This window comes from Spodoptera frugiperda, chromosome 16, assembly GCF_023101765.2.
Source record: "Spodoptera frugiperda isolate SF20-4 chromosome 16, AGI-APGP_CSIRO_Sfru_2.0, whole genome shotgun sequence".
Classification (NCBI taxonomy): domain Eukaryota; kingdom Metazoa; phylum Arthropoda; class Insecta; order Lepidoptera; family Noctuidae; genus Spodoptera; species Spodoptera frugiperda.
In genome coordinates this window covers 8,613,054-8,638,139 of record NC_064227.1, presented here as the reverse complement: position 1 = coordinate 8,638,139, position 25,086 = coordinate 8,613,054, and the positions used below count along the sequence as shown (strand labels likewise).

The following is a 25,086-nucleotide window of genomic DNA, read 5'->3' as shown; positions in this document are numbered from 1 at the left end:
TGTTTGCCATTTATCAAATCTTGTTACCACTAATTTGCTTATGTTGAAGTCTTAAAAGTTTAGTAACTATGTGTAGGCGTGATTCACGTTATTCATATAATTTCTCAATTAAATGCTTTAGCTCCATTCATGAGAGTTGTGATGTGACTTAGGAATTGTTGAATGAACAAGGAAAGAGTAATTTGCTCATAGACCATCAAGTAACCAAACTCCTGTTTTCTAGCAATATGACCAATGTGTTATATTAGACTGACTCAAACAGATACCTATAATTTGCAAAGCAATTTGAACTTAAGATATTCATGTCTTTTTAACATGTTTTCTATTTCTTATTGTCCAACAGGTGGTTTTGAAGTATGTTCAGCAGAGCGCAAGTGGTCGAAGGTGGCCCGTCGTATGGGCTTCCCCCAGGGCAAGGGCATCGGCTCCATACTGAAGAGCCACTACGAGAAGATCCTCTACAGATACGATATCTTCAAGAACAATGGGGCGGTGGATAATAAGGACACAGTGAGTTTCCACTATTTTTCTCCCTAAAATGACCATTAGCAGTGTCAATTTTGAGTAACTTAACTACAATCTCCCAAAGTGTGTGGAATACGCCTTTCTCCTATAAGGCGTTCTTTCTCCCTCATGTTTTGGCTGTTATTAGGACAAAATATATCTTCTTAAGTTTGTTTTTTAAGCAATTTTCAGAGCGCCATTAACAATATTTCTGTCTCCAGAAAATTGAAGTGAAAGGCGAACAAACGCCAGAGAAGGCGAGCGGCACGCGGAGTCGGTCGACAAGTAAATGCACGACGGCCGCGACACCGCCTCCGGCCCGTCGGTTCAAGCCGGACCCGGACGGACCGACCCCCACGGAGACCGTACCGGCCGACAAGACCCCTCAACAACTGCAGGAGGAAGCAATGAAGACTCCAGTCAAAGAGGAGAACCCCTCAGAAACTAGGCGAAGTGAGTCATAAAGTGTAATTGAGCTATAACATTATTTCTAGTCATAAACATTATAAATAGAATATATTTCAGGATAGCTTATATTACTTTACTTTTAACTTTGGTTTAATAAGAAACCGAAACCACATGAAAGAAGTTGCGAGTTAGTAAATATTCCTGTACCGTTAGAAAAATTATTTAAAATGTATGACACATCTACACTCAAGATACAACTGATAATAATTTTAACCTAAAATCACTTACGCCATATTCCAACCCTTCAATTTGTCTTGCCCAGGTCCTCGTGAAAACAAATGGATGTCAGCAGCCGGCAGCTGCGGCGCCAGATCCCGCGTGACTCGGTCGACCCGGCTGCGGGAACATCGCATGTCCAACATGACCGTGTCGGTCACCCCAGCGCCACCTACCAGCCACACGCTGCATCCTGACGACCCGGTAACATTATATTTGATTATTTTACTATTTCACACTTACAGGTATGTATGAAGATTCGAGAAAATTAAATATTGATGGGTTAATCCGGTTAGGTTGTCAATATTATTAGTTCAATTAAGTTCTAAAGGGGCTAAATGTCCTGTTGGTCCTGTGTCGCCTAGTTGGGGCAGAAGGCGTCCACAGAAGCCCTCTATCGCGATTTGTCTTGAGTTCTCTGAATGGAAGGTTCTAGAAAAATGATGCGTACAAGATTCAAGATTTGCAAGACAGTGATCATATCTTATGTCTTTCCGTACAATCTAGTAAATATATTTTGGAATAAATGTCGTGTATAGTTGTTTATGTACAAGTTACGGACCTGACTGTGCTCGCAGCGAACGCGTGAGTATTCTTATAAACTTTAGATAAAGCTCAAAAGAAAACAATACAGCACGACACAGCCAAGAGTAGATTATTTTAACTATTATTTATGTTATAATTATCTATCTTTAATCTAAATGGTAGTAGTGCATGATAATATGTAATATTTTATTTAATACATTTTGCATCCATTTCCTTATTAGTAGCTTTATTCCAACATCCAGAGTAAGAGTTGTCCGGTATAGGTCAGAAAATCATCACTTAAGCAAATTCTAAAATCATATTTCGTCACATTGGCCATCATATCAGTCATTACTAACTTTAAAAAACCGTATAAATTATGTAAGGATACGAATCACCATTCATTCATAAAAGCTACGTCTACCCGCTAGACCTTATAACCTAATCAGTAGAGTTGAACCCATCACCGGTGATTATGGAACAAACGTAAAAAGAACAAAAAACAAAGAGTTTGTTTTTGCTCCAGCTGGCGAAGTACATGTGCCATGTGTGCGGGCGCGGTGATGTGGAGGAGCAGATGTTGCTCTGTGACGGTTGCGACGACTCTTACCATACCTTCTGCCTGCTCCCCCCGCTCGCCGACGTGCCTAAAGGAGACTGGCGATGCCCTGTATGCTTGGCTGAGGAGGTTCGTAGTACACACGCTGTAGAACTTCTTTGCGCAACCACTTATAACTTTGCGCAAGTCTTAGTGATTTAGCGCAAGTGTTAGTAATATTGCGCAAATATTATTTAGTTTATTTATATTGGTGTTTAAAAATTAAATTAGTAGGTTGTTTGTAGTTACTTTAATGCTGCTTTAATGTTAGTTACGCTGCCGATGTAAAATGTCTAATCGTAGTAACAAAGTAAAGGTTGTCATGTCATTCATTATTGTATTGTCTTTAAGATGCACCTCATTAATAAAAACTTGAATAATAATAATTTATTTCTAAAATGTTCTCCTCATGTTCAGGTGTCGAAGCCGACGGAAGCGTTTGGTTTTGAGCAAGCAACCCGGGAGTATACTCTACAACAATTCGGAGAGATGGCGGATCAATTCAAATCAGATTACTTTAATATGCCAGTTCATGTAAGTATAATAAGTAACCACCACAACTTTACATTTACTTTAAATTTCGGTTAAATCAATAACATTAATAGATTTCCTTTATTTTAATTTGATTTATAATATCATCCGAGAGAATAGTGTAGCTATATAGCAAAACACCTTTAGAATAAACCTTTGTTTTTCCCCATCAGATGGTACCCACATCAACAGTGGAGAAGGAGTTCTGGCGCGTCGTCTCCTCGTTGGATGAAGATGTTACAGTGGAATATGGCGCCGACTTACATTCTATGGACCATGGTTCCGGTAAGTTCTTTGATATCTTCGAAAATCAATAATCTAGTTTTTAGCACCTTTGCTCCGGTATGGAGCAGGAGTTCGAACAGGGTGGATTTTAGTCAGTCTGAAACTTCCCCTTGTTTCACAAAGAACGGGAGGACCCCTAAAAATGCCTATTTGTGATAATTTAAAGCGTATATTAAAATATTTGTTATTGTTGTTTCCCCAGGTTTCCCCACAAAGACCCACGCGCACCTGTACCCTGGCGAGCAGCAGTATGCGGAGTCGAGCTGGAACCTGAACAACCTGCCCGTGCTAGAAGGTTCCGTACTAGGACATATCAACGCAGATATCTCTGGGATGAAGGTACAGACATACATCATATTATTTACAGTTTTAACTTGTTAAAATGATGAAAGATGTGATATATTGATTGATACCTATATTGTTGATTTTTGCAGATCCCTTGGTTATACGTGGGCATGTGCTTCGCTACCTTCTGTTGGCATAACGAGGACCACTGGAGCTACTCCATCAACTACCTGCACTGGGGAGAACCTAAAACTTGGTGAGTGCAATTATTATTCCACACAACGTTACATCCTGATTCTAGAAGGGTGTAAAGAAACCCTATATAATGGAGAATGAGTCCAATATTGTAATCATAATTTTAATTTTTACTCTATTACAAGACTTGCTTATTAAAATGTGTCCAACACTAGTAAAAAAATAATATGTTTTATGTTTCCTCATGCCCTTTTACTTTACACATCTTCCATTATTCTCCAGGTACGGAGTACCAAGTTCAAAAGCTGAACAGTTCGAAGCCGCGATGAAGGCGGAGGCTCCTGAACTGTTCCAGCTGCAACCAGACCTACTGCATCAGCTGGTCACCATCATGAACCCTAACATCTTGATGAAGGCTGGGGTTCCTGTTTATAGGTAAATATCATACTTACATGATAATGGAAATTGTTATTCTTTAACATGTCAAAATGTACAATTAGCGCAAACTTTGCGCAGTGATATTTGACTTATGTTTTATTTCCATACTTGCGCTAAACGATTTAATTTTTGCGCGCCTATAAAACTTTTAGTGTCTTACGTCTAAGAATGTTTAGTGCTTAAAATATGTTGTCTTGTGTTGTAGAATGGACCAACACGCCGGCGAGTTCGTGATAACATTCCCTCGCGCGTACCACGCCGGCTTCAACCAAGGATACAACTTTGCTGAGGCTGTCAATTTCACACCTGCCGACTGGGTAAGTAATAATAATATTACAAAACTTGATTTGAATATTTTTATTGAAATAACCTTCTTCATGTGAGAAGAGATCTTTGGTCAACAGTAGCCACTTATAGGCTGTTGATGTGATGTGATGATTACAATAAAAAAGTTCACCATTTCTAATCAAAATTGAACTCTAAATCTTTTACTAGTTAGTCACTCACATTTGCGCCCATTTGGCTAATAAAATAATTCAATAATGTTAAACATTTATTTTTCTACAGCTAAAGATGGGTCGTGAATGCATAGCCCACTACTCCACACTGCGCCGGAACTGCGTGTTCTCTCATGACGAGCTGGTCTGCAAGATGGCCCTGGAGGCGGACTCACTGAGCCTCACCGTGGCCCTGGCCGCCTACAGGGACATGCGCACCATGCTGCATGATGAGAGGAAACTCAGGAAGGGCCTGCTCGACTGGGTGAGTTCACCATACTGGTTTATGAGATTTATCCGTCCTTGGATGGAATATCACTTATTACGCTTTTTTCTATGAGAATCTGCGCTTTGGAAGTATCCAATTGCTTCACTAGAGACTTGATCGAGAGACTAGCACTTTTTATTTTGTTAAACATTTAGATTTAGTCTTCAGATTAAGATATGCATGAATGAAAGTGCCATTCTTCCTTCACAACCTATTCAAATCTGTTTGGAAGAAAAATACATTGAGTTTTGTGGTCTTTGTCTTATATTTAACACTGATCTGATTTCCCTTTTAAATCAAATATTTACTATATAAACCCAAGTTTATACCCTAAATACCCAAATAACACACATTTCCTCCCAGGGAGTGACGGAGGCGGAGCGCGAGGCGTTCGAGCTGCTATCGGACGACGAGCGGCAGTGCACGCTGTGCAAGACCACGTGCTTCCTGTCGTGCGTGGCCTGCGCCTGCACCCCTAGTGTCGCCTGTCTCAGGCACTACACGCAGCTCTGCCACTGCCCGCCGCATATGCATAAACTCAGGTATGAAATATTATGTCTATGAAAAAGAAACCTAAATCCTCCGTGCTCTTAGTGTCCATGGCAATATTAGAGTAAGAATGATACCTATAATTTTTTCTCTAATATTGCTATGCCAAGTAAAGCTATAGCTAAAAAACAGTCTTACGTTATTGGTTGGAATTCGGAAATGTAGCTCATTGTGACCTAATAGAACACTCAAATCTAAATTAATTAAAATATACTGCATAGTCTTGTAAGCTTTTCAAGCAAGCTCAATTAATTTCAATCCATGATGAGGACCTATAATTATTCGTAGTTGACATTGCAACTGATGACCAAGCCATGGCATTAATTTTAGTATATCTATCTTTACATATAATATGAAACCAAACCAAAATCTCTTGACATATCATATCCCATTAATTTAAAACAATATTAAATGCCCTCCATCCACTTCTAGATACCGCTACACCCTGGACGAGTTGCCAGCAATGCTGGAAAAGTTGAAGAAGAAATCTGAACAGTTCCGGGAGTGGGCCGAGGCTGTACAGAACGCCCTGGACCCTGATACACCCAAGACTTGTGACCTCGACGGACTCAGGGCACATCTCAAGAGGGCGCATGATCTCAAGGTATGTCGCTAGTTAAGCAAATTTTATTGGTTTTTGTTAAAAATGGGTGCTAATGTAACTTTAAGTATGAATGCTAGATTGACTACACACTTGGCTTTACGTGGGTCCAGAAGTAATTTTTTGTTTGTAAACACACCCGTTCAAATACTTATTGATAGCCAAACTTATTGACTTTTTCAATTTTCCACAGATGCACAAAACAGAGCTAGTCCGTGCGTTGGAAACGGCAATAGAGGACGCGGAGAAATGCGCGTCCGTGATCCAACAGCTGGACCTGAACAAGATGCGCACGCGCACGCGCCACCACGACCCCAAGTACCGCCTCACCATACACGAACTTACACTCTTCGCCGCAGAGATCGACGGACTCGCCTGTGTCTTGCCTGAAGGTATGGATAGGATTGCTTCTTTAATATTTAAAATGGACATCCCTGTATTAATTGTATCCCAATGTTTGGAAAAACTATAGTAGTACTTAAAGTGTAAAAATGACATATTAAGGAGTTGTGACAAATTAAACTGTTATTAAAATATCAATACATTATTCAACGTAAAAAAATTAGGTTAAAACAGTTTGCCTAATATTAGTCCGGTCAAGTTAGCATCAAAAATAGGGAATATTATAGGGTAAGGTTACATAAATTTGCACCTTCCTAAAAATTGGCATGGTTGTTGGGAACCCTATTATACACAATTTGACAATTATCCACATCAATCCGGAGTGTCACATTTTCTGACATGTTATCCACACAATAATCTAATTAAACTGTATTTGTTTCTTCCATCAGGCTCAGCAGTAAAAGAAGTATTACGACAGACATCGGAGTTCGAGACCCGTGCCACCGAGCTCCTCAACAAGGACCTGGAGAAAACTGACCAAGCATATGTCAGAGAATTGGAAGAGGTGAGACTTTCTTTCTAATTTATTTGTTATTGTAAGTATCAGCATGATTCAGTCCACAGCTGAGCTTAGTCTTTGCAATAATACATTATTGGGTAGTGATTATTCAGCTCTTCATAGTATTTTACCTACCTAGTAGATGATGATTTGACTCTTATTAACCCCTTCTAGACGCATGCAATCGGGCATATAAATATAAGGAAGTTTTGCTCTTAACAACACATGTGGCGAATAAAGGATATATCTGAGTAAATGATTGTATCCCGCAGACATCGGAGCTCGGGTCCCGTCTGTGCATCGTGCTGCCGGCGCTGCCGGCGCTGGTGTCCCGGCTGTCGCAGGCGCGGTTCCTGGAGTGCGTGCGCGCCTACCGCGAGGACTGCTCCACGCTCACGCCGGAGGTCATCCAACGTCTGCTGCAGCAGGCAGACTCCGTACTGCCGCACCACCGGGTCGAGGCCGAGAGGGCTCAGCTGCATGCGCTTAAAGGTATTACTTTTTTTATTTATTACAGGCTCTTACTGAATACAAACCATTCTGTTACAACTCTTTCTCATAATAAGAACCTCGGTAGATTATGACGATCTCCCCGGAAACCTTCTTCTCTTTTCTGCTACTCAGATTTCTTGATCCATCTTCATTTAAAGCCACGCGACTTTCATCCTTGATTGCGTAATTAAGTAAACTTACCATTCATACTGTAATAATTCTCTCTTTACAGCTCAAGTAGACGAATGGGAGAACCGTGCCCGTGCAGTGTTAGTGGACACGTCAAAGAACCCCCCGTCGGAGACCGAGCCCCAGTACACCACGCTAGCCGAGCTGGAAGCCTTGCTGACTGATGGGGAGGAGATCGAGGCGTCGCTACCTTCCTACCACGCCCTGCAGACTGCTGTCTCACATGCTAGGGACTGGTTGAGTAAGGTGGGTACATTTTACAGAAATTTACACGCAAAAATTGAATCACCACACCCACTTTACAATAGCTTTATGAAATATTTGTTTGTTTAGAAATGTGATATAGGTATTTGACGGTTTATAGATTTGTTCTATACCTGTCATAAAAGAAATGAAAAAATAATTCGAGACTTGTGAGACATATCATGTTAATGATGCTGTACAGCTTAGTCAAGTAACTGTTTAATGTTGGTAATTCGAGTCGTTTCAAATTACAGTAGGGACCCATATTATGAGTACCTACATAATAAGCATTTAATGACAGTTGACATTTGCTGTGTCGCTTGGACTAATTAAGGGATCTTCTACACTTTGGAACGAGCATATAGCTTCACTAGAGGACTGACCGACAAACAAACGTTATTAATATTATTATATTTGCTTTGACATTCGAAGTGCCTTCCTCGTCTATTAGAAATAAATATTTTTTGACTTTTTTTACATGATACATAATATTATATAGAGATATTATTTTGATGACATATTTTCCTTGCTTTTGTATCATATAACTGTCTTTATCTCCAGGTGGAAGAGATGCAGTCCAAGGAGCTGTACCCGTACATGCACAGCGTGGAGAGCGTGGTGCGGCGCGGCGCCAGCATCCCGCTGCAGCTCTACGAGAAGGACCAGCTGGCGCAGGCGCTGCAGTCCGCCAGGAACTGGAAGCGAGGCGCTGCTGATATGTTCCTCAAGAAGGTAAGTTGTCAGCTCCTATTGAACATAGGGTGATGTTTTATAGCCTTTAGTCTTCCTAGATAAATGTACTATTCAACTAAGATAGAATTTTGAAGATTATTTGGGAGTTTACGAGATTGGGCGGGTCACTAACACAACAGGATTTTTTCACACTGGTCGGTTTTCTGTGAGGCTGTGTGGTATGGCTCTGGTCGAGCCGACCCATTCGTTTCGAAGTATGGCTCTCCTACATATAGAGATTGATCACATCAACAGCCATCACATCCATAAGTGCCCAATACTGAGAAAATCTTTTCCCACGAAGAAGCATTAATCATTACGCTTGCTCAAGTCAGATCGGAAAGTTAGATATAATCCTAATGTGTATTAACTTTTCCATTTCCAGAACTGGCCATACTCTCTACTAGAAGCCCTATCCCCCCGCGTGGAGGTGGGGGAGACAGTAAGCAAACGACGCGCGCGTACAGGGGGAGCTGGGGTAGCTGGAGGGGAACCGGCCTCCTCGCTGGAAGCGGGGCTGTTCCTCAAGAACTTCAGCGAGGACTCCACACCGACTGACATCGTCGCTGCCTTCAAAAATGCTGAGCAGAAAGAGCTGCAAGCCATTAAGGAATTAAGGTACTGTATATTATTCGTCGATAAATAAATCAATTGTTTCAATTAGACCTCATACGGGTACTTTTGAAATGTCAGAATAATATTATAACAGTCCATTTATCTGTCCGTCAGCGATAGCTAAGGATCGGCACTGACACAAAGTGCCTTTGAATAAGAGCAAACATTTATAAACACATTTTTATCTATATATTATATATTTTTGAGTAAAATACTTGAAATTAACTGTATGATTACGTATTCCAGAGCGCGCAACATGCGCAAGGAGGTCCGTGCGCCGGTGTCCGCGGGCGTGACGTTCTGCACGTGCCAGAAGCGACAGTATGGCGTCATGACGCAGTGCGAGCTCTGCAAGGACTGGTTCCATGGTACGTTATATAATTTATGTTATTGTAAGGTTCATATATTCTTACTGTAATGAAATGATTAAAGATAAAGATAAAGATAAAGATAAATTTATTTGTATAAACATGTGTAGGTAACATTATACATATAAATGTAAATGCAGATAGTACAGTTAAAATTGTAAGTCTCAACATATTTTGCCATAATTGGCGTACAAAATAATAATAAAATTTATAAAACTATTAAAAAGAACAACTAAACTTAAAATATTTTAGACAACTAACTTATAAATCTTCATTTAAAAAATCTTTAACATGGTAATAACAATGCTTAGTAAGTAAATTTTTCAGTTCTTTTTTGAATAAATTATTGTTATTTATATTTTTCAACTTTTCCGGAATTTTATTATATATTATAGGTGCCATACAAAACACACTTTTATGGAGAAGTGCTGTTTTTGCAGAGTGAGGCTGTAAATAATTCTTATATTTCTTACGTCTATTTCTAACTAAATTATCTGCCAAAAGCGGAAACCAATGAGGGTTATTTCTAACAAATAAAGCTACTTCTAATATGTATAATGACGGAAGTGTCAGTATATGGTACTCTTTAAACAGTGGTTGACAACTATCAGTAGTTTTAATCTTGAACATAGCCCGGATACAGCGTTTTTGCATTTTAAATACCATGTCGGTGTTAGTCGAGTTTCCCCAGAATATTAGACCGTATCTAAGCACCGATTCTGTCAGTCCATGATATGCCGTCAACAACGCGTCTTTGCTCACTGTTGACGACAGTTTGTACATCGCATATGATAAACTGCTTATTTTTGTACAAAGGTCTTCAGTATGACATTTCCAATTTATTCTATTGTCAATTTTTAATCCAAGAAATTTGGCTGTTTCTACTTCTTTAATTACATTATTGTTATATATTACTTTAAATTGAATTGAATTTTGAGGTCTTTGACTGTAATTCATTGCAATTGTTTTATTCATATTTATTTTTAAATTATTATTGTCTAACCATGCTATTACTGAATTTAGGGATTCATTTATATCGGTTTCAAATAACTTTTTATCATTACATATAATATTAATTGTGCTATCGTCTGCAAATAATATCATAGGTTGCGCAGTTGCACGAGGGAGATCATTAATATAAGTAATAAAGAGCGTGGGTCCCAGTACGCTACCTTGGGGAACACCATATCTAACATATCTTACTTGGGATTGGTATTGTTCTTCTTTTTTAGTATTAACGTTAAATTTTGTAATTTGTGTAATTTGTTGCCGATCAGATAGATAAGATTTAAATAGTTCTAAGACATTTCCTCTTATGCCATATGCCTCTAGTTTACTAGCTAATATTGTATGATCAACATAATCGAAGGCTTGTGTCATGTCGCAAAAGATCGAGCACGCAGGGGTGGTTTTATCAATCGCAGACATTATATTTTTCAGAAACTCAAAGATAGCCATATTTATATTTTTATGTTTTCGAAAGCCCTTTTGTTCGTTGCATAAGATATTGTTATTTTCTAAATAATTGTTTAATTCTATATTGTAATAGGTTTCAAAGATTTTTGAAAAAACAGATAGAAAGGCAACCGGTCGGTAGTTTTCAACTAATTCTTTGTCATCTTTTTTGAATAACGGATTAATAATTGCAATTTTAAGGTCTTTTGGAAATATGCCGTTTGTTATAGACAGATTAATAATGTAGCTTAAGTGATGACATATATAACCATTTACATCCTTAACAATTTTTGTTGAGATCCCATCTTGACCAACACTTTTTGTGTTTTTTAAGCCATTTATTATTTTAAATACGTGAATAGGTGTACAAGGAGCTAAATACATTGAATTAGGTCTAGGATTAATTAGTGATGTTACTTTATTACCGGCACCCGGGATTGGTTTAACTTTATCTACGAAATAATTATTGAATGTGCCAGCTATTTCGGTAGGATTTGTAATATTTTTATTTTGCATTTTAATTTTTTCTATGGGTTCTCTCGGTAAATTTGGCCGTGCTTTATTTATAATTTGCCATGTTGTTTTTGATTTGTTATCCGATGTTTTAATTTTGTAATTATTTTGGGAACACTTTGTTAGAGATATAATTTTTTTTAGTAATTTGGAATATTTGATATAATTGTTTTTATTCGTCTTAGTTGGTTCTTGTCTAAATTTCCATAACAATAACCTTTTTTTCCTGCAACAAATTTTAATTCCGCGCGATATCCATTTACATTTATAATTAACTTGTATCTTTGATGCTTTTTGCGGAAAGCACATATTGTAGAATAATTTAAAATTGTCTATGAAATATGAATATGCACTATCTGTGTCGTTAATGGTATACAGTTCTGAGAAAGAAAAATTCTTTACGCACGTTTTAAATTTATCCATGTTTTCTTTACAATAATTTCGTTCAGTTTTATACCAGTATTTAAATTTGAAAACTTTTTTTATCGGGAGTTTTATTAGTTGGGCTGTATGATCTGATAAACCAAATTCCAACACTTCAGTCTTACATTGTTTTTTAAAATCATGGGCAAAGTTATCTATACAAGTCAGGCTAATTAGTCTAGTCGGCTGTTTTATAGCAAGCTTTAAGTTGAAGTTTAATAACAAGCACTCGAAGTCTAGTGATACATTATTACTTTTTAAAGTATTAATATTAAAATCTCCAGCCATTAAGATACCATTACATCTTATTTTCGTGATGAGCAAGAGAACTTTTTCAAGCTTACAAAGAAATGTAACTAGATTATTCGCATTCGGCACTCGATAGACACAGACTATAATTACTTTGTAATCAATCAATTCAATAGCACAACATTCAAATAAATTAACTACGGAAAGCGTTTTAACCTCTGTAATTTCTCTCCATTTATGGTCTTTATGAACTATAATACAGGCTCCGCCTCTTTTGCTGTTACTTCTACTAAAACAACTTGCTAATACATAATTATTTATATGGAGATATGTTTCAGTTCCTGCCATCATAAAATGTTCCGTAATACAAAGTACATCAATGTTTTTGTTTTTTTCTGCAAGTTCTTCCATATTTATCATCAAAATATCACTTTTGTTAAATAAGCCAGCTATATTTTGGTGTAATACATATAGGTGTTTAGTTTCGAAAAAACAAAGAGTCAGCGGTGATGTCAGATGTCAGCTGATTTGAGGACGAAGGACTATCCACTGTGTGTAAGTCGTATTGGATTATTCCATTAATAAAGTCTCGGATGTCTTCGAAGATAGTTTTCACGCCGACGTTATTCACGGTGCCACTCTTTATGTTAAACATCTCATAACTACATTTAAGATTTCTATTTGAATCCAAGAAGTAAGCGTGCTCATGTTCTAATATATCGAAATATAAAAGGTTGTTAAAGTTCGCCACTCGCCAGTTGAACATATTTGTGTGATGTCCATACTTAAAGGTGGGTGCACAGATAATTATGTTAGTGTGATTTAGTTTTTGCAAGACTTCTCTTATATAGAGTATAAGACTAAAGTAGTCATGAGTGCTTTTAAAATCTTCTTCGCCTATTAAAATGACACAGAAGTCGTTCATCGTAAAATCTTGTATTTTGGTTTCCAAATTATTGATAAGTTGTTCTGTATTGCAGTTTGGCTTAAGATAATGGCAAATTTCGTATTTTTCGGGGAACGTTTTTTGAGAAATAGATAGTATTTTATGTCTGGTATTAGTGCTTAATATATGAATTTTATTTATAGGTTTCTTTTTCTTGGTTTCTGTCTGACGTTGCATAGTCTTGGTACCGGTACTAGATAATGGCTGGTCCGGAGTATTAGTAATATCTATTGTTGGTGATGACTGTAGTTGACATGATGTGTGTATTTGTTTATTTCCTCTTACTTTTTCCTTTCTGAGAGGTGTTTTTGTTTTAATTTTCTTTATGGGGCTTTGGGTAATAGTTTTGTATACGTTATTTTGTTCTAGTAATTCGAGATTCGCGCACTTGAGGTTTGTATTTTCTATAGAAAGAGTTTCAATTTCTTGATGGGCACTGCTAAGTTCAGATTCCAGTTTCTTAATTTGTTGTTTTAATTTATCGATCAGTTCGTTTTGTGACTCATCGTTTGACAAGTCGGGCATACTGGATACACTTTCATCATGGACGGTATGAGTAGAAACTTCGCTCACATTACTTTTATTTGGGTCCGAATATGTTCGGGGGCGTCGTAACGTATTATTTAAGAAGTTCATTGTAGTTTTAGTTGAATAAACATAAACCGAACAAATAAATCACAAAAAGAGCATGCGTTCGGCGGGGATCGATCCAGGTGTCACGTGAACGCCAGTCTTCTAGTTGCCGCATCGACTATTTGGTTCGATAAGTGCAATGTCGAAATTAAGGTATAGTTGTTTGTTTTGTTCGGACGTTATTATTATAGCAGTATTAGAGATTTAAATTTCAACGGTTTTCACTTTTTTGCACTTTTTTCTTCTTTTTTCGATGATTTTGTCACACACACTTATTGTTAGATAATAACTAGTATGTTCATGTATAAAACAGTACAAATATCACTTAATTAATTGTTTTTAATCACTTATAACTGTTCACATGAAAGCACTAAATAACTTTGTCCAGGGCTAAGTTAGCACGAAGATAACAATAAAGATTGAAAACTAAGTTTTGGGGATCGAATATTTTGGAAGTTACAAGTGTGAAAGAAACTGTTTTGGGGTGACTCGTTGATTAAGTAATGGCTAGGCTTCGATACCTTTGCCTGGTAAATAATTATTGAAATTTGAACTTATAAACACAAAGATGAAAATTATAAAAAAAGTACTCATCTACTTAAACCTGAAAAATGAAAATCATTTATTTGCTTGAAGACACGGTTACAAAGGTCATACAGTACAGCATGTTTTACCTGTTCGACGAATAAAAGCCAAGCCATAATTTTCATAACAAGTTTGAGATTTTACCTAAACTAATTGTCTCGTTTTCATCTCCAGCCTCTTGCATAGCCGCGAACAAGGAGGAGCGCGAAGAGTCTCCCGAGCGCGCGGAGTCCAGCTTCCCAACGACGGAGCCCAAGTTCCTGTGCTCCGACTGTGTCAGGACGAAGAGGCCGCGACTCGACCGTATACTGGCGCTATTGGTGAGTTGACTGTAGTTTTTATTGTTTTTATACTTTTCAGGTTGGTAAGACTTAAAATTAAGACTAAACATCGAGTGATAGGTAGCAATATAATCAAAATTTTCAATGACTGGACTATAAACTCCTAATCTGGCAGTCATATGCGGAAATTATGGTCAATACTACGTCACAAAAATTGTGATTTTTATTTATTTTTATTTATTTATTTATTACACTATGGAAGACTTACAGCTATATAAAAACTTAACAAAGGAGATATTCCATAGACAACAGAAAGCCAATTACAAGTCCTCACTTATAGATATAGAATAGAAATTAAGTAGATTTTGATTGACAAAAGTAGTATCTTTCAGCTAATGATGAAGTTGGTATTCAACTACTACTGAAATAAGTTTATCTAAAACTAGAAGTGGAACACTGTTAAGATAGATGCAATATGAAAAAAGTCATATCATTGTCATGTCTATAATGTGATGGTGGTAATACTAACCCTATATTGCGTCCCCAGGTATGGCTGCAGAAGCTACCCGTCCGCCTAGCGGAGGGCGAGGCCCTGCAGTGCGTGACGGAGCGCGCCATGGCGTGGCAGGACGCGGCGCGCGCGCTGCTGGCCAGCCCGGCGCTGCAGCGGGACAGCGCCGCCGTGCCGCCGCCCGCCAACACCGACAAGCTGCACCAGGACCTCAAGAAGGCCACCGGACGGGCACATCTCGCAGCGCAGCAAAATGCCAGGTAAATATTCAATATTGTTGTACGACTTATTTGCGAGGATGGGCTAAGAGCTTCGGTCGGATTCGAAACTAATTGAGCTTTCCGTAACACAGTAATGTCAAAACATTTATTTAAAAATCAGTTTTAAATAATATGTTTTATAATATACAAGTTAATGTCGACTGGTCGTATACTAATGCAATGCATATCTTTATATATATAATTCTTCTGTAAGTGTGTATGTCACTGAACTTCTCTTAAACGACTGAACTGATTTTGATGAAATTTTTTGTGTGTGTTCAAGGGGATCTGAGAATGGTTTAGATTCACAATTTTGTCCGCTGGACAATGTTTTTTTAATTAATTTTTAATTTATTAGTAGTTGTTGATTTTGGAATGTTTTACATCGGATCCGACAGACGGCGCTACCATCGCAGTGTCAAATATTAATGACGTTAGATATTGTCATAACATTTGAATAATAATTTTCATCAAAAAGGTCCAGAATGTTTTAGCTTATTAAAAAAGTTTAAAATTTTCAAATTAACGTGTAGACAGGACAACGTCTGTCGGGTCCGCTAGTAGGATCTATAAATGTGTATTTTTAAGTTAATTGCGTAAACTTTTTTACGCAACCTGAATTTAGAAATGTTATAATGAATACTTCTTTTCCGACAGATCTTCAGCGAGTGTGGAACATGCATACAGTGCGACGCCGAGATCTCCTAGTGCACGAGCCGCACCCGGACTGTTACAGAAATTGGAAGACTTGATGCTCGAGGGAGACTTGTTAGAGGTAAAGAACTTGTTAGAATTTTGTTATTGTGGCAATATTTATTAATTACTTTATTATAATAAAATGTAGGGACGAACTCAACATCTATGACAAGGATTGGTCGCAAAAAGCTTTAAACAGAGAGGAATGGAAGGAAGGTAGGGAGGTCTTTGCCCTGCAGTGGGACGATCATGGCTGAAATCTAAATCGAATTATAATAACCATCAATATTGAGATGGCGTCGAGAGTCGGCGATTTGTCACTTGTCGCCCAATGTTACTCATGAATATGAGCCCCTATTGTGGTTTGGCATTAGTCGAGTATCTCGTGAAACAAATAATAAGATATAATATAACCGTGTACGTTCCCTCCCAGGTGAAGCTGGAGGAGCAGTCGGCGGTGTGGGGCGCGGTGGTGTGGTGGCGCGGCGCGGCGGGGGCGCGGGCGGCGCGGCACGACGCCGGCCGCCGCAAGCGACACACGCGGCCCCCGCGACACCACCACCCCATGAAGCGGACACGGACAAGACACCACCACGGTACGTATTATTCCACTACGAGCTTTTGCCGGCCACTTTGACTGTGTTTACGTGGGTTAATAGAATACCCTATGTGACACTCCAGACAGTAATCTACCCCTGTTTCATATTTAACCTTTCAATCGTTATGACTTTGAATATAAAAATAATCTATGTAATATTTGTTTTTGTTCATTTACAGTTGCACCAGCTGCGAAACCTACCCTCAAACGAGGCACAGCTACTACTACGAATTATCTCAATAGAAAACAGGTAAGTTAATAATAACATACTTATACAATACTAGCTACTTCCACGCGGTTTCACCCGCTCTGCTCGGCTCCTATTGGTCATAGCGTGATATTTTATAGTCTATAACCTTCCTCGATAAATGGACTATCCAACACAAAAAGAATTATTCAAATCGGACCAGTAGTTCCGGAGATTAGCGCGTTCAAACAAACAAACAAACTCTTCAGTTTTATAATATTAGTATAAATAACACTTAGTTTATTGCATCACAGAATAAATATTTAAACTTGCTCTACAGAGAATTTTGAATATTGTTTGTTTTACACAACAATCAAATCTAAAAACCTTTTGCTCAAACTGAATTCTTTACTTCCCCAGGGCATGTCATCAGGCTCCGGTCTGATGATGCGCAAGCACTACATGGCGCGCCAGGAGCGTCGCAAGCGGGGACTGGCGCCCCCTACGAGGGGGAAACATGTGCGGCAAACTAGGATGGGTGAGTCTCATACTTACTATTGTTATTGAATTATATTAACTTGTTTTCCATTTCCCTTTATGTTCTAAAATAGTTACAAAATTCACTCAATAATTTTATTACTGATCTATCATGAACGTCATCAATTCTACCAATCTGGAGGCTTATGTGATATTATCTAAACGAAAACTGCTTTTTAGAGCCCAGTCTTACAGAATGCAAAAGTTCTTAAAACATTTCTCTGTTTGAAGTAATTATTTGTTGGCGGATTTGGTTACAATTTTAGCATATGTTGTGAAAGATAAGCGATTCAAATTAATTGATATTATAGTACATATCTAACATTTGTTTTTCTATGTGTGCAGGCCAGCGTGCGGCGGCGTCGGGTTCGGGCACGGGTCGCGGCGGCGGCGCGGCCAGCGCGCGGCGGAGTAGCTCGTCGTCGGCTTCCTCAGCAGAGGACGATGAGGACTGCGCTGCGCAGAACTGTCTTCGCCCTACTGGTCAGTATCACGCCATCATGTAGTACCATGACAATATAACTTTCTTATGGAGCAAATGAGTAGCGGAAGCACCTGATGGTAAGCAATTAGCGACACTAGGGGAGTCACAAACGCATTGCGTGGAGTAATACGTCTCTATGGGATACGATGGCCAAAATAAGCAGCTTGGTGGTAAGGCAACACTAGACAAGTTACAAAACCAAAAGCAATGACCGTCTCGTAACTTGTCTCACACGGCTGTCGTTATTTCATATTAGATTTTTGTGGGATCTTCGAAAGATGGCTCTCTTACGTACGAAAAGGATTTAAGTTTAGCCTGGTATGGTAACTAACAGCATAATGTGGTTTCCCCCGCAGGTAAGGAGGTGGACTGGGTGCAGTGCGACGGGGGCTGCGACCAGTGGTTCCACATGCACTGCGTGGGGCTGTCCCGCGCCGCGCTGCGCGAGGACGACGACTACGTCTGCGGCACCTGCGCGCACCAGCGCCGCTAGTGCACCGGGCACGACGCACCCACACTCGGGGCCTTGCACCTGCCTTCTACTAGTGATACGGTTTGCTCTGTTTTCTTATCTAGTGTACTGCCACTCATACGAACTGGTTCAATTCTAACTCGGATTTTATAACAATATTGTGTATTCACTTTGACACAAGTGTTCTTAGATGCAGTTTTATGATACTGTCCAATCGAATAGAGAGTAATATAAAATTGTAACTTTACAATATAAGCGAACATGTCTACAACAAATAAACTATGACGTTAATTGTATTTCTATGAAATATCAAACACTGGAATTACAATACATACTTGGTTTGAGCATTTTGGCCTAAACAAGGAGTTCTGAGCGAACACATCCAATAGAATAGTGAAATACAGGTCTTTTTAGTTATTACAAACATGATTACTCGAACAAAGCAATATAAACCTTATTTGGTTCAATGTTAAAACCATGTTCGCTCGACTTCTCCCATTTCACTGAAGGGTAGAGAGACAAACATAGAAGCAAGTGATTAGAGAAACAAAACATAATGAAACTTATCGCCAAGATATATGATTGATTTCACAACGGACACGTTTCCGAGATTAAATAATACAGATCAAATAAATTAATGACTGAGCGTGATAGAATGATTCAGATTATATTATGATGAAAAGAGAGGGAACATTAGTTGCAAAATAAAGTAGCATAATTAAACGTTTTTGAAATTATCTCAATGTGGTTCAATGGATTTTTAGATCAAATTAACGAGTCTGATTTGTTATGACACAAGTGTTTTGAAAAGTTGTTATAAAATAACTTGTTGATTGTGTAATAAAATTTCAACTTTACAGTTAGTAAAATAACATTCAATTTTGACATCTAATGTCTAAAACTTAATATTGAATTTCCAATAATGTGTCATAACAAACAAACTCCATAATATAGTAGCAATCGTTCAATGTTTTAATAGAAAATTTTCAAGTAAATAAATAAAATTACTGTTATCAAGTGTTTTTGCCATAGCGGGGCTCTAGTCCCAAGCATGTTTAGATCAGTGTTAGTAGAATCCCCAATCTGAAGTTTTTGGAGGTTATAATTTACTGTAGACGTATTTCGAGGAAATTAGTAGACATGGTGTCGTGAGCCTATAAATGGGACACTGATCACCAAAGGTCTCTTAATAAATGGTCCAATGTAGTGTAGGCAATTACTTGAACAATATCAAATTATCAAGACCTACAAATAATTGCGTTTTCCTCTATTGGACACAAATAACTATAAACTTATTCCACGATTTACCTCTACAGTGAATAATACCGCCATGTTTTCAATATAGATGTTCATGTTAATCCAATGTTATTGTTAAAATATTAGCAAAATATACACGTCTCTCTCTCTCTTTGCCTCTCTTTCTCTCACAAAAGTTGGTATCTTCAGAGTGCGACGAGTGGGATAGGTAGAGTTATTATTTTTTATTAAAAATAAAACTGACAAGTAATTAAGGTATCGGGACTGGGAAATATGTAATTTATGTATAATATATATTATGTATAATTGGTAATGAAGGACTAGGTGTATGTATTGTGGACCGGCGCACGCGCGGCCACTTGTAAAGTAGTGAGTTTTGTAAGTTGTCTAGTCCTTAACGTGTCGTTTGGTGTAACACTTAATGGGCAACACCTTATTTTTATATTGTTAATGGCAACATTAATATGTTTGCAATGCCAAAATGTAATTTTCGTGAAAGAGTCAAAGAAAAGTGATTGTAATGTGGATGGTATTGCTCGTAAGTTTTATACCAAGCAGGTTCCTACGTCACAGTAACAAATATATTTATATTTGAAACGTTTTCCAGTCCTGTCGATGTTAATATTGAATGTAGCCAAATATTTGAGATTTATTTTTACTAATTTTGTACTTTATTTACTTGTTATACGGTTGGAAATTAGTAAATATTATTTCTTTTTTTATATAATTAGCGATTAGTTGTGGCCCTAGTGTAATTGTAGCGGATATTTTGAATTTTGTATTTTTGAGTTGTATTAAAGAGTAGTTTGTTCAGTTTGGCCACATTCATGTTAATGTTGGGCGACAGACGCGATGACAAGGTCTTCGGATGGACGAGAAACTTTTTTGTAAATATTTTTTTAAAAAACTTAGCGAGAAAATTAAAAAGTTTTTAATGTAATGGAATTTTTGCAAGAAACTGATAGCGTAAGTAGTAGATACATATGTGTGCGAGGTGTGTCTGTGTGGAGCGTGAGCCACTGATTGTCTAATTACTTTCAATTACTAAACCTAGATTACTGCGACTAGTAGCATGTCGACATTTTCTATAAAACCTGTACAGACATCATTATAAACTAAAGAATTTAAAACATTACCGAGCTCATAGTTGAACACTTTTCTACAACATTTTACACTGTTACGTGACATTAAGTTTATGTAAAGTAATCGTGGTTATTGTTCTATATATATTACATCTATCAACTTATATAATCACTTGTCTGTAAAGTACACACACGACACGAGACAGCCTAGTACAAGTTTGATTTACATTTACTGAGATCGCTCTCTGATTGGTTGGTTAATTTCAGCCGGCCAATCTGAGGGCTAAACGCGGTAACGTGTCAATCTCATTAAACGTAAAACAAAGTCGTACTAAGACCTCTAGTAAACAATGCGAAGAGTTCATTGAACGCGATATCCTATATATTATGTTGATACGATAGGACGGAGTAATATGTACCATACAACCCTGTAAGCTTGAGTTCCAAGACCAATTAGTGAACTATATTGTGTATCTGCTTTGTATTGGTCGGGAGCGTTTATCTTATTGTAAATATTGTTTAAATGTAGTTCGATGTATATGTAATGTTAGAATAATGTTGTAAGAGCTTGATACCTTTGTAAGTAAATAAAAGCACCCATGTGACAGAGCCACGCGAGTATTCTCTGTCACATGTGTCCTTTACAACATATTTTTACAGATATTAAAATGTCTTTGAAAATTTTGAAGTATTTTATGTAGTTTTGACTGAATTAGTATCTGTTTTAATATGTTTTGTCGAAATATTTATGCACTGGCCTTTAATTTGTGAATCAATGATTATATCATAGTTTATAATAAATAAGACGATTAAATAAAGCTAATACCTTACCAGATTTTCTTTTCTATTCCAGTTTTTTAAGAGTTAATTTAATTTAACTTGTTTTTAATGTCCTTTAATGTTAACTTACCTGGGTTTTTCGACAACTAATATTAAATAAAGTATTGAACAAAATTTTTAAGCACTCTATATGAATTGCACAAAGATATAATATATATATTAGTCACAAATACAGATAAACGTGATATATAAAACTATATGTTATATATTTTAACCGTCTTCCAATTTTATTTGTTACCAAACTGCAATACCCGAGACCTTACAAAGGCGAAAAAAACTATAATCTTCCTACAATATATTTATTTTATATCTAACATATCTAAAAAAAAACATTCAGATCTAAATTAAAATAATATTGCTATTACTTACTTCTAACGAAGCAAAGAAAGAGACAGGAATATAATCACTATCCTTTAAATACATTTATCACTAAGTTACTACACAAAATCTGTTAATTTGGACAGTGGTCGTTCTTCTGTCTCATTCTAATCGTACTAAATAGAAAAGGATAGCAATAGCTGAAATATTCGACTTGGCACAACTGAAAACATGTCTATATATTGCTGTATCACAAATACTAAGGCTTGGTAAGGTTCAATTGATTCGATTAGTTACAGCCATTGTATTTACATTGAAAATATAATATATTACATTATTACATTATTTCTTACGCTTATTGTACTGGCACAACTCTACATTGCGATATATAAAAAAAAAAAAACTAAATATAAATCTAATTTATTAAAAACACAGTGCAATTGTATTACTTATATGCCTTTTATTAGTTACTATTGGTTAATTCTATATCTATACAAGATTTTCTTAATATATAATAATCACAATGTAAAGTTGTATACAAAATGTACCGCTAAATGACAAATGATAAGCCAATATGAACTCTATCGCTTGTAGACAAGTTCTGTATTTGTTCGCCAGCCATCTAGCGCTAAGTCTCAACTGTTAGATATTTGCGATTGTTTTATTAAATAAGTGTTATTGGTTTGACAGTTACATAAGTTCTACAGTAATTTAACTAATTTAGTTTAACATTGCATGTTATACGATCGTAGTGTTCCTCTACTTAGTAGAATTAATTCAAAATTTATTTTAAATTATAGTGTGTAATTTATTTGGTATATAATTTATTTTTCTCTTGAGCTTATACTTAATTTGAATCTAGGATTCGAGCTAAAATCTCTATTTGTAGCCACTAGTCCGATTTCCAGATGATTTGTTAAAAAATATAAATATAATATATGTCAAACCAAGTGCACATGCATGGCTGATTCACAAAATTATGTTGATCTCTGGCAGCCCTCGTCTGACCTAATGTTTAATTATATTTATATGTATGTATGGACTCGATACCTGCGCACACGCCGGCTCGACGAATTACAGTCCCCCACAATACTTGTAGGACGTTACTATATATTTTAATATAAAATGAAATATTTATATTATATATAATTACTATTTTTGATAATTATGATAAAATGTAGTGAAAAATATATGTAGTTCCTATGAGTATTTTTATCCTGATTATGCATTTTAAATGAACAATTAATTAGTACTGGAATTTGGCACGTTGATCCAAGGCTTTGTTTAGTATATTGTGCCAAATTGTGTAATTATTAGCCATTTTGCAGTTTTGACATTAAGTTATAGTACAACACTACCCCGCTGCTATTCGTCCGCGCTCGGTCTGTGCGCGCATATTGTACAGTATATATAGTTAAGTGCAGTCGTATGTCCAACAATACCGGAGTGTGTCTGCCTGTATCGTGTAAAGCCTTCACTGTATTGTTTAATGTTTGTAAATGAATGGATGTCGTCCCGTATCGTTGGACAGATTGACATTATTGTGTACCAAATAAATATAGAAAATTATAGAAAAATAATGCTTGGCTTTTTATTTCGTTTATATAATATACTAACTCATATTTATAAAACAAGATTGAGACTAAAATCGAACCCAAGACCTCGTGATGAGCATGTAATGTGTGCGACCACTTTACTCTGTAAAAGGAGTCATTGTATTTGGTATTTTCCTTAATCACGAGTCATTAATTTTGAATACATATAATTAAAAAATACCTGTGAGTTATTTCATATTTTTGGGCATATTTTGCTGGTGACATAAATTTTTTACTTGAAAGTAATTACATAATTTCTTTTTTCATTTAATGGTGGGCGTTAATAAACATGGGTAACATTAATTGGTATAAATTTTTAAAATACAATCTTGTCGTTTCACAGGTGATATGTTAAAGAATCTTGCTTATTCCATTTAAAGAGAAGTTCTACATAATTATAACAACCTAATTATGAGAATTATCAAAGTAGGTTTCTTTAAATATCTCAATTTAAAGGGAATAAACATAAGTATCTATGTTCACGCAAATTGTTTCGAAGATACGGATCTATTTTGAAAACAAGTAAGTATTTAGTAGTACTTACAGATGTCGATAGATTGCGAATAGCTTATCAGATAGATAGTGGTCGTCGTTATCTCTGATAGTCCGTCCTTTCGTATCGTGGACTTTGGTGATAATATGCTAAATAAGTTGTAAGAAGGTAAGTGGTCGCGTGGGCTTTAAAATAGTATCTCTTTTTGTGACTAGGTAATCTAGGTATGCCATTGAAGACAATATAGATTTTATTAGAACGTGACTAATCAGTAGGATTTTCTCCTATGTCATTGATACATTACTTCCAGACTCGAAACAACGATTTCTGGATCATATAGTTATATCGTGCGGGGGCCGAATCTGCAACGCTTTACTCAGTTGATTACCAAATCACTGTGAAAGCTGCTTCAATCTGCAATCATCCCCCTTCCCAACCATTCCAATCCCCGATTATCCAACAACCCTTTTTCTAACCTCCAAAAAGCCGGCAACGCACTTGTAACGCCGCTGGAGTGGAGTTTCGGGTGTCTATGGGCGGCATTACCGGCTTATACAATGAAAAAATAGAAAAAAAATTTATCTGATCGAACATCAGAAAATATATAATTGTTTTGAAACCCTTCCTAGTACCTAGATTATGGTGTTAATTGCATTTAAAACATGTATTTAAAGACAATGTAAACAATTTGTTATTTACATTATCAAGTGTTTGGTCCACAAGTGTTCCTTTGCCGTGACCTTGTTATTATTGTTTCCCACTCAAAATTGCAACAATAATTACTTTATCGTAATTAATAAGGGCTTACCTGAACAATATCCGCGGTACTGGCACTTGAGGTGTTTTAACAATATAAGTTACGTGCATTTCCTCACATACTTAATTACATAATTGTAAGGATAATATCCTTCATCATATTATGATGTCGTCAGACCAGTGGTTCTCGTTTAACGTAATTACTGTATATGAACGATACCTGCATAAACATATTGCATACCTAAAACTTGCATTACGTAGGTAGATAGATAGGAATTCGATAATTCGTATCACGCTACAAGATTGTGAACATTCTAATTGATTGCATTCAGGCAACGTCTCTCCTCGGGGATAATCACCGAATGACTTGCACCATTCATCAATTATTAACTCTGGTACAAATAAAAATCCAGCA

The 25,086-nt window shown here is 36.8% G+C and overlaps 1 protein-coding gene across 2 annotated transcripts in view; it reads left to right on the top strand.

The window, feature by feature from the left end:
• The window catches only part of LOC118280611 (lysine-specific demethylase lid), a 29,233-nt gene extending 5,826 nt beyond the window's left edge, over positions 1-23,407 (top strand). The window contains exons 4-31 of one of the 2 annotated variants that reach the window (XM_050699227.1): positions 344-510; positions 726-957; positions 1,235-1,392; positions 2,240-2,401; positions 2,729-2,845; positions 3,016-3,127; positions 3,330-3,466; positions 3,562-3,668; positions 3,890-4,042; positions 4,251-4,362; positions 4,613-4,807; positions 5,174-5,352; positions 5,792-5,963; positions 6,154-6,352; positions 6,752-6,867; positions 7,134-7,353; positions 7,586-7,788; positions 8,347-8,517; positions 8,903-9,135; positions 9,379-9,500; positions 14,479-14,624; positions 15,133-15,356; positions 16,014-16,131; positions 16,486-16,648; positions 16,830-16,900; positions 17,258-17,375; positions 17,720-17,857; positions 18,215-23,407. In XM_050699227.1, the coding sequence (XP_050555184.1) occupies positions 344-510; positions 726-957; positions 1,235-1,392; positions 2,240-2,401; positions 2,729-2,845; positions 3,016-3,127; positions 3,330-3,466; positions 3,562-3,668; positions 3,890-4,042; positions 4,251-4,362; positions 4,613-4,807; positions 5,174-5,352; positions 5,792-5,963; positions 6,154-6,352; positions 6,752-6,867; positions 7,134-7,353; positions 7,586-7,788; positions 8,347-8,517; positions 8,903-9,135; positions 9,379-9,500; positions 14,479-14,624; positions 15,133-15,356; positions 16,014-16,131; positions 16,486-16,648; positions 16,830-16,900; positions 17,258-17,375; positions 17,720-17,857; positions 18,215-18,351 (4,382 nt within the window). In that variant the 3' untranslated portion in view covers positions 18,352-23,407. The remainder of the gene's footprint in view (positions 1-343; positions 511-725; positions 958-1,234; positions 1,393-2,239; positions 2,402-2,728; positions 2,846-3,015; positions 3,128-3,329; positions 3,467-3,561; positions 3,669-3,889; positions 4,043-4,250; positions 4,363-4,612; positions 4,808-5,173; positions 5,353-5,791; positions 5,964-6,153; positions 6,353-6,751; positions 6,868-7,133; positions 7,354-7,585; positions 7,789-8,346; positions 8,518-8,902; positions 9,136-9,378; positions 9,501-14,478; positions 14,625-15,132; positions 15,357-16,013; positions 16,132-16,485; positions 16,649-16,829; positions 16,901-17,257; positions 17,376-17,719; positions 17,858-18,214) is intronic. The other variant, XM_050699228.1, reaches the window with a different exon arrangement.
• The last annotated feature ends 1,679 nt before the right edge of the window (positions 23,408-25,086 follow it).